Genomic DNA, 10,276 nt, shown 5'->3' with positions numbered 1-10,276 from the left:
CACACACACACACACACACACACACACACACACACACACGCTAGCTAAAATAATTGTTTAAGGGACTGGAGAGATAGATGCCCCACGGTTAAGATCTCTCACTGCTCTTCCAAAGGACCTGCATTCAATCCTCAGCACCTGTACTGGGCAGCTCACAACCATCTGGAGCCCAAGCTCCAGGGGATCTGGCGCCCTCTTCTGGCCTCCTCCACAGGCACATTCTTACACACACAATTAAAATTAAATAAGTCTTTAAGATTAATAAGATTGGGGGATGGAGAGATGGAGAGGCTGGAAAGATAGGTCAGCAGTTAAACATGCTGGTTACTCTTACCGAGAACCTGAGTTCAGTTCTGAGCACCCTTATGGTGCCTCAGAACTAAACACAACAGCCCCAGAGGATGCAATGCCCCCTTCTGGCCTCTGTGAAAACTGCATTCATGAGGAAGATAGCCCACACACACAAACACACACATAATATAAAAATAAAATAAATCTTAAAAACAAAGAATGGGTGATGAAATATTTTATAAGCATGTGACTGGCTTTGGAGAAAAAAAATACACTTGTTCAGAGCCGGGCGTTTCTGTTCTGACAGGATGGAATTAGGTGCCACAGAATAGTATGTGTCTCTGAACTCCCAGGTTTCACCTTCCTCTGGTCATGACCTTGATGACAGAAGTGTGTTTGTTATGAATCAAGGAAAGGGTTGCTTAAAACCATGGTGAGATAAGACAGGTGTTTATAAATGGACTTGATGTTCTGAAAAACGTAATGATTGGTAATCTTAAATTGGCCCTAAATAACCTGTATTTTAGCTTCCCATCATTACTTAGAATATCATATAAAGAAAGTATTATACAGAAAATCATATTTGTATGTACACACACACACACACACACACATGAATTATTCAGGTATTTGAAAACATCCAAACAAACTTAATACAGATTCACAAAAGTGCAGGAAAAAATAATGGATCCTAACATCAGGCGAAATTGAAGGTGGAGAAAACCATAATATGCTGCCTATACCTGTAATTTAGTTTATAAAGCCCTCCTGGGAGAAGGGTCTGGGGAAGTGTGTAATCTTAACGAGCACTTTATTCACGGCCATATAGAGATGAAATGGATAGCCTGGCATTAATTTGGACAGAATCCGCCTCGTATCTGGCCAAAGAAATACAGATTTAATAAGCAGGGCCTTCACTTGGGAAGTTCTCTGTAAAGGCGAAGGCGTCATTTGCCTTAAGTAGTGCATTCATCATGAACCTAACTCATTGGTATGAATTATCCTAAACCTATAACTACGATCCTGTTGAAATCTTAACACCTTCCAGATACCATAATACTGGTAATTGTATAATTGTATTCAAGGAGACATCTCGTGGTAACTGAGCCATCCCTCACTGCTAGTAAGACCTTTAAGAACTCAATGCATGCTTGCCGGTTCAATGGAAGAAGAAGCCACCATTCCCCAAACCCACTTTCCTGAATCACTCCTGTTAAATGGTTTCCTGAACACTTAGGAAGTGGCTGCTTCACACTGGAGCCAGCCCAACTGTGAAGTTTGCAGGAGATTTGTAAGGACAGTGGTTGTGAATATGCCAGTAATAAACCCTAGTAATAAAGCCCAGAGTAGAGGAGCTCTAGTTCCTCCTAGCCAGCCAGATTCCTGATAATTCATTCTAATGTGGCTCTGGTTTGAATTTTTAGTTATTTAGAAAGACTACTTTTGGCCTTTGGGATAGCTAAGAAAGACTGTGTGCTATGCAGCGAGAGCATATGGACCCCAATGTACTTAAAGCACTTAGCTAGGCATTTCTGTTTTGATGGGAGCACCAGTTTTAAAAAATGACAGGGCTGGAGAGCTGGCTCAGTGGTTAAGAGCACTGACTGCTCTTCCAGAGGTCCTGAGTTCAATTCCCAGCAACCACATGGTGGCTTACAACCATCTGTAATGGGATCTGATGCACTCTTCTGGTGTGTCTGAAGATAACTATGGTGTACTTGTATACATTCATTAAATAAATAAATAAATAAATAACAATAAGTCTGTAACTTTAAAGGAACTCTGCAAACTTGTGCAGCAGATCCTTGGAGCCCAGTAAAGCTCTTGCCTTGACTAGGACCATCCTGAGTCTGGTACAGCCACTGTTTGCACCTATGTCACTAAGTAGTAACTCCTTTAAGCAACATTGTGTAAATCTTCTCTACCTCCATAGATGTTCAGCCTTCTCCACCTTCAGTTGGCACTGGGGAGGACTTACTGAAGCGTTTTATCTCAGCTACATTGGTAGTTATAACCCACAGCAAAATGCAACTTGGTGGTATTCCAGGATCACACATTTAACAAATCATTCCCAACAAAGTAAGTTTCACGTTTTTATAAATAACATCATTATATGGGAACATCTTCACAGTGTATACTTATGTTTGTGAGCAGCAGTCAAGCTAAGATATTATGATGTCACCACTCAGGCAGATAACATGCATTAAATTATGTGTTGGTAATAGGACAAGAGTTAATTCTTCTTAGATTGTACCTTTCAGGTTTTCTTCGATAAATGTTTTTAAAACTGAACCTGTACAATTATTTTTTAAAACATAATACTGTTTTGTAAAAACATATCACTAGTCAGATGTTTATTTCTGTAGTGCCTTTATTATCATACCCACAGGAATATACAGCTTTCTAGCTCTGTTGAGATAGTGCCCCCTCCAATAGGTCCCCTTAACCCCACCCCCACCAAGTCTGTCTATGAACAGATTCTCTGTCTCACTCTAAGCAAGAGGCTGTAATTCAGGTGAGGAGTCACACTGAGCACAGCAGAACTTGTATCCAGGTGAGGATAAGCCTGTGACTTCCTGTGGAATCACAGTCAGGTCACACAAGAGAGTACCCAGCCAGTAAACAGTGGAATCACAGTCAGGTCACACAAGAGAGTACCCAGCCAGTAAACAGATGCTTACTGAACTTGTTGCATAAGCCAATCAGAAGCCTGCTTGTTTTTTGTACAGACCAATGACTAAATGAAAAGCCAAAAAGCTAAATTGTTTTCAGCCCCCAAATGCAGTTGACATGAAACCATAGGGTTCCTCTGTTTACACAGTGAGAGAAGGCTTTTTAGGAGCACAGGTGGTGTGTGGTTTGGGCGTCAGGGTAGTCAGCCTCCCTTAAACAAACCAGAAGAGGTTCTTCACATAAAGAGGTTCTGCTTTGAGAACCGGTCAGCGTTGACTCATCCTCTGTCCCTGGTACCCAGGCTATGTATGGTCTCTGTCTGTCTTTTATCCACTTGGGGGCTGGCTCTGTCATCTGACAAGAGAAGCATAGTTTCTGTTGGGTTCATGTATGAATAGGGTTTGGGGCATTCTCCAAGAAAACATTGCACAAAATTAGATAACTGCTGTAGAAGTAAATGATATTATTACCTGGAATACTTACAAAACTGATATAGGAGGATCTGGGAAGAAGGCTCCATTAGTAAAGCACTCAATGAGTAAGTTTGATCCCAGGACATACTGGTCTCAGTGGTGCATTCCAGTACAAAGACAGTAGAGGTGGAAAGTTCCCAAGGGCTGGCTGCCTAGGTAGTCCAGCTAAATGTTGAGTTCTCGATTCAGTGAGAGAGACAGACATTGTCTCAAGCAACAAGGTGGACAGCAACAAAGAAAGGTCAACCTTAGACCCCCACATTCTCACACTTGTGTGTGTGGGTATCTGCACACACTGCACACTTGAACATGTGCACAGCCATATTAACACGTGCACGCACGCACGTGCACACACACACACACACACACACACTCCATACTTAATTCTGTAAAAGTCCTGCCATGATACCTGGCCAAATGGACTACATCCTCCCCATCAAAGAACAATAATTCTTTCAATTTCTCTTTCCATAACATCAGGTACTTGAGGTCTACTTCATAAACCACTGAACAACAACATCAAAGATAACAGAAATAACTCAGGAGTCCTGGGAGCACAGTGAAATCTCACATAGTGCTACAGGTCCCACTGTATCACCCTGTGTTGGGGGAATAGCCTTTCTGTCCCACATGGTCAATATCGGTTATTGAATCAAAAGTCATGGCATATACTGGGTTTAGACTACAATCTGGATTTCAGCATCCATTGGGACTCTTGAGTCATATTCCTGCAGGTAAAAGGGTACATCTCTAGTCCAATGTTGGTAGAGGTCTGTGGGCCCTTTTGTCCACTGGCATTCTTGGGTCCCACCCCCACATAGCTTGTGTTTTCAGCAAGAGAGCTGCGATGAGTTGACCCATTCCTGGAGCTGCTACAAGGACAGGTGAGGGCTGAAAATGGGAACAAACAGAATAGTCCGATGTGATTTTAATGGCGCAAAATGCTTTTGCATAATACATTGATGATTACTAAGAGCACATTAAAGAATAAATGCCCACGGCTTTCTTCATCAAGTGTCATTTAGATCCCATTAGACAGAGCCTTGTGAAATGACACTGGCAATATGACTCCCTTCTAATTTTCCTGTGTTTTGGCCACTGTGAAGGCCCTGGGGAAATAGTGTTTGTCTGATAGGCATTAGAAGGGACAGTGGGTGAGCCATAGACATTGTAAGGTGCCTCTCCAACTCAGCTCAATGGTCAAAGTGAAATTTCATGGTGGGAATTATACAAGATAGCTTTGTTGATGGTTGGTGGGTTTGTTTTGCTCTTTGATTGAGATGTCAAGATTTTAGGCCAGCAGTCACACTCCCTTCTGTTCTCCTCATATTTTCCTGCCAAGCTGCCTGAAACTGGGTGCATAAACAAAGCTGTTATGCCCTTTAAATGAATTGAATCCTTTATCATTACGTAATGACCTTTGTCTCTTGATAGATTGTAACTCTCCCTGCTCTCCCAGTTTCCACTTGTCTAAGATATTAGTAACTCATCTCACCATAGTGACAAAATTCCTGAAAGAATGAATTTTAGAGATTGCTTGGCCTCACAGTTTGAGGGGATCCAGTTCAGCATGGCGGAGAAAGGACTGCCCATATCGGGACAGTCTGGGGAGCACAGAGGTCAATGGAAAAGAGGCTCACCTATAACCCTAGTGCCAACCCCACCCACCCATCCCCCAGTGACCCACCCCCTGCAGCTCGGTACCACCTCCTAAGGTTCTACCATCTTCCAAAACACCACCACCATGTGGTGACCAAGCATTCATGATCCCTTAAGGCACAATTCCCATCCAACCATAATGCAGTGTCCTTTCTATTCTCTCATTTTAAACCCTATGTGTCCTTATAACCAAACAAGTCCTCCAGTAGGAAAGTGTCTTACTGAATGAATATTACTGGAGAATGCAAAGGAACAGTGAGTGTTTGGTAGACATTTAGGCAAACAGAAAGGCAGTTGTGTATGAAGAGCGACTGTCTAAAAGACCTTCTCACTGTGGCTTGGTGAGTGGCAGTTTCTAGTTTGCTATCATTTACTCCTTGCAATTCAGTGATTTGAGTATGGAACCTAAAACCTCGTCGTAAGAGGTTTAAAAGCATAGTTCATTTGAATGGCTAACAGAGACAGGTTCTAATTAAGGTTTGACTATTTGTGTTTGTGTATGAGTGGTATTTCAGTTCATTATCAACGTTCCTACTAGGGGAAAATAAACTGGTTTGGAGAAACTTTATGTGGAATCTCTCTACCTTGCCTCCGCCCATCCCTCCTCCTGGCCATAGTTCTCAGTCCCAGAGATTTTTCTAGATAGACCCCTGCCTCTCTAATTTCCCTACATCTTGCTATCATTTAGTTCCAGGGGTTTAATGTCCTGTGTTTACCTGAATTCTCAATTTCCTCCAAATCCCCGTATGCTGTAAAGCACCTAACTTGTAGGTCTCCCTGTGTTTTCATTCCCTGGTTCTCTGGGACTTTCTTGCTTAAAGCTATGATTTAATCATAGCACAAACAAAAGTAAAACAGAAAAATGCACAGAATTGCTGTGATTCACTAGAAAATGTAGGATTCTTTGATTCCTTACCCACTCATATAACTGAGCTTAAATTAAGCGAGTCTGGAAATCTATTTTCTCATGTCGGGCCTCTGTTTCATGCTGAACTAGGCAGCAGGTCTGCAGCTTGAAACTGGAGACGAATACACAATCCATGCTGGTCAGAATTAGCAGAAACTTCTCAACTCAGACAAAAACCAGAACTTGAAAGTTTTCTGCCCCTGGTGTGGGAACAGATTAGGGATACTGACAGATGGAAGCACATCTTTAGGGGCTAAGATCTGGCCTTTGGTTTGTTTTTTTTTAATATAAATTAAATGGATTTGTCACGTCAAACATGATGAGCCTTTATTGTGAGAGGACCCAGTCTCAGGCCTGTGGCCCATGTTAGATGGGTTTTGTGCAAAGGATTCAAGAAAGGTCTTTACTGGAAGTTTTGACTGCAGAGGAAAACAAGCGGAAACTCACTGACCGAGCACCCCAGTGGTCTAGGAGAGCTTTGGTTGGGATATTTCCCTGGGCTTTTTACTTCTATTTGGAGAAACTGAACTTTTGACAGATGGACTTCTTTTCCCTAGGCTGATGTTTATCTAAGAGTGTGGTGGTTGAGAAATAATCCAGAATTCACAAGGTCAGAGAATGGCCTGGTTTACACACGGTCTCTCCGCCCATCTCACCCCAAATTCCCTCAGGGAGGGTTGCTGGTGTATCCATCCCACAAATTCTCACCCAAAGGACCCACCAGCCTTTTGGGTGTGGCCCTCTCCATTCTGGCAACTCCATTAGACTCAGGTCTCAGGGTCCTCTTCCCTCTGCACTCTGAGTTTGAAATCAGTCCAATATGCTTGACCAATGAGCATCTTCATGCAGTGCACTGGGAATTAAAACCATCGGTAAGACTGGATTTTTGTAATGCCTCCGTTTGTGAGAAAATAGACTCCTCCATTGTGTTTTTTGATCCTGAATGGGAGAGTTAAAGTAAGGCTGAATAAATAATCTCAGGCTTATCTTGGAAAATTGTAAAGGACCCATTAAAAAGAGGATTATAATTATTATAATAAGCCATTCTTTTCCTCCCTAGTCACCTAATTCCTTGGTACATAAAGATGGTATTTTTCCCTAGGGGACACTCAGCCTTTGTGTTCTGCCCTGGGAGGCTGGTTATCATCCATAACTATGGCTCCACAGGGAAGATAGCCCAAGCACACACGGAACGGTGCTTTGCGTGGCCTGCACAGTCTTGGCATCCTCTTTCTGGGTAGACTGACTTACACCAAACTACCTGGGAGCAGTGTTGCCTTGTAATGACTTGCACGGAACACACCAGAAGGATTGAGGTCTGCTTGTCATACTCACGATGTTCTTTTTCTTGTATGTTTTAGAAATCGAGGCGAAGGAAGCATGTGACTGGCTCCGAGCTGCCGGGTTCCCACAATACGCTCAGCTGTATGAAGGTATGTGAGCCTTTCCCTCCATTCTTCACAGAGAGAACTGACGACTGAAACCCCGCCTAGGGCTCACCAGGGTTCGCTCTGACATGTGGATTTCCTTCCCTCCCCCTCAGCCTCTGCAATACTAAGCTCATTCTGACACAATTGGAAATGAGTCATGTCCCTGCCTCCACCACTACCCCTTCACCTTCTGCTTCCCCCTGCAGATTCCCACCCAGCTCTTCAACTTCTTCCCAGTATCTACCAAAACTCACTTTCCAGAACCTTTTGCATGTTCTTTCATTGGGCTCTGTTCTCTTGAGATTGCAATGAATACATTGTTAATACATTTCCTAGAGGTCTCAAAACTAGTTGTTTTGGGATAGCCCTTATTTTTGCTTATTTTACATAAAAACTGTTATGGGTCAGATGTCAGTTTTTTGAGTTTTGGGTAAGTGGCTTTTGTTTTGTTTTGTTTTTGCCAACATTATACTTCTGGCCCCTGATTCTTTATTTAAGAGCAAATAACTATTCACCATCTCAGTTACTTTTCTATAGCTGTAATGACCAAGGCAACTTATAAAAAAGAAAGTTTATTTGGGACTTAAGTTTTTGAGAGTCCATGACCATCATGGCAGAGAGCACGGCAGCAGGCGGGCATGGTGCTGGATGGCAGCTGAGAGTTTACATCTGATTCATAAGCTAGAGGCAGAAAGGGGAACATACTGGGAATTGCCTGAACTTTTGAAATCTCAAAGCCCTTTCCCACTGACACCCCTCCCCCAATGAGGCCACACCTCCTAATCCTTTCCAAAACTGTTCTACCAACTAGGGGCCAGGCACTCAAACATACTGAGCCTGTAGGGGCCATTCTCATTGAACCACCGTATTCATCTAGCTATATCTTATGTTGTCTAAAATCATGATTAAATCTTTGCTGTTTTGTAGATCATCCCTATGCATCATAAATCAGTCAGATCCCAGGTGTAAACAAGTGACACACTTGAGATCCTCTATGGGAAATTAAAGCTAGTAGTACTTATTACAAAGTTGTGGATAATATATACACAAAGGAGGAGCCAAGGGTGTAGAGTTATTATAGCTGTCACTACTACAGGCCCAAGGTAGAGGAGGTCAGAGCCCAGGAAACAAGAGCCTCACACATACCCCTGGAGAAAGCACACAGCTGGCCTTGGGAAGAACCAAGGGACACCTCCTTGCATTTCAGCCACGGCTGAAAAGGAACCAGAGGGCATGAGTCTCTTTGGATGTCATTCACCTTCACAGTGGGTCTCAAAGCATAAGGCAACATGCAAGATGGTAGAGTAGGTCTGAGGCTAAAATGACTGTACCTAGCACATGAAAGCATAGCAACTTCCCTTTCTAGTGCCACAAACATTGTGGTGTGTGTGTGTGTGTTTGTGTGTGTGTGTGTGTGTGTGTGTGTGTGTGTGTGTGAAAGAGACAACAAAATTAATCTATATGTACAGATGACTCCTGTCCTTTCACCAAAAGTCTCGAGTTTGCATTAAAAACCAAAATTTTAGTTTTTTCTACTTTGTTCATTTAAGTTCTGTAAGGACAAAGGAGGGTTAATGTTGGGATGTAGTTTGACACTTAGACTCTCTGACAAAAGTTTTCAGAGGGTCATACATAACCTGTTAGACCAGGAAGAAAAGGAAGAAAGGAAGGAAGGAAGGAAGGAAGGAAGGAAGGAAGGAAGGAAGGAAGGAGATTGATTGATTGCTATAGTTTAAATCTAAACAATCCCCAACTCCTATTCTCTACCAGCAATTTACTAATTAGGAAGGGAAAGCCCAGGACGTTAAGCGATCTCGGTCCTAGTTAGAGTTTCTGTTATTGGGACAAACACCATGACCAAAATAAGGAAATGGATGTTTCAGCTTACAGCTCTCAGGCCACACTCCATCCCTGAGGGAAGGCAGGGCAGGAACCTGGAGGCAGGAATGGATCATCCAGAGGCCAAGGAGGAATGCTGCTTATTGGCTTGCTCCTCGTGGCTTGCCCAGCCTGCTTTCTTATAGAACCCAGGACTACTAGCACAGGGGTGGCCCCACCCACAGTGAGTGGGAACCTCCCACATCAATCATTAATCAAGATAATATCCCACATATTTGTCTGCAGGCCAATACCATGGAGGAACTTTCTCAGTTAAGATTTCTTCTTCCCAAACAGGTCTCGGTTTGTGTCCAGACAAAAGAAAAACAAGCAGCTCACTGTCCTTACGTGGATGGATGGGAAATTTAAAAATCCCAGCCTTTCTGATTCTTGATGAATAATATATACATATACATATACATATACATATACATATACATATACATATACATATACACATACACATACACATACACATACACATACATATACATATACATATACATATACATATGATGCTATAGGTACTATGAGATTCAATGTGAGCAGTCCATAAGTATCTAAGATGTGCTATAGCTCAGAAATATGTACATGCCAGATGGCTTTATTTATATATATACATACATATATACATATATATATCACATAAATATAATGAGAACAGAGCTTGCTCTGTAACCGCTATTATTCAAAAACCAATATTCAGTGAATACTCACTCTTCTGCCGTAAAGTAGCCATCATGACTGTGATACTTTACAGTTGAGGGAATGTTACTTGTCCAGAGCAACACAGCAAAGAAGTAGTGTGTACTTAAAACTAGAGTCCCTGGGCTCCTGTTTTTGTTTTTGTTTCTTTAAGATTTATTTATCTAGAATTGGGAACAAAACACCCATGGAAGGAGTTACAGAGACAAAGTTTGGAGCTGTGATGAAAGGATGGACCATCTAGAGACTGCCATATCCAG

General features: G+C 42.4%; 1 protein-coding gene across 12 annotated transcripts in view; it reads left to right on the top strand.

Annotated features, from left to right (window-relative positions):
• The window catches only part of Stard13 (StAR related lipid transfer domain containing 13), a 199,848-nt gene that overhangs the window by 133,481 nt on the left and 56,091 nt on the right, over window positions 1–10,276 (top strand). For all 12 annotated transcript variants that reach the window (XM_029477491.1, XM_029477489.1, XM_029477488.1 and 9 more), the window contains exon 2: window positions 7,365–7,436. In XM_029477491.1, coding sequence (XP_029333351.1) covers window positions 7,365–7,436 — 72 coding nt within the window. The remainder of the gene's footprint in view (window positions 1–7,364; window positions 7,437–10,276) is intronic.

This window comes from Mus caroli, chromosome 5 (genome assembly GCF_900094665.2).
Source record: "Mus caroli chromosome 5, CAROLI_EIJ_v1.1, whole genome shotgun sequence".
Lineage (NCBI taxonomy): Eukaryota > Metazoa > Chordata > Mammalia > Rodentia > Muridae > Mus > Mus caroli.
This window is presented reverse-complemented; position numbering and strand designations above follow the sequence as displayed.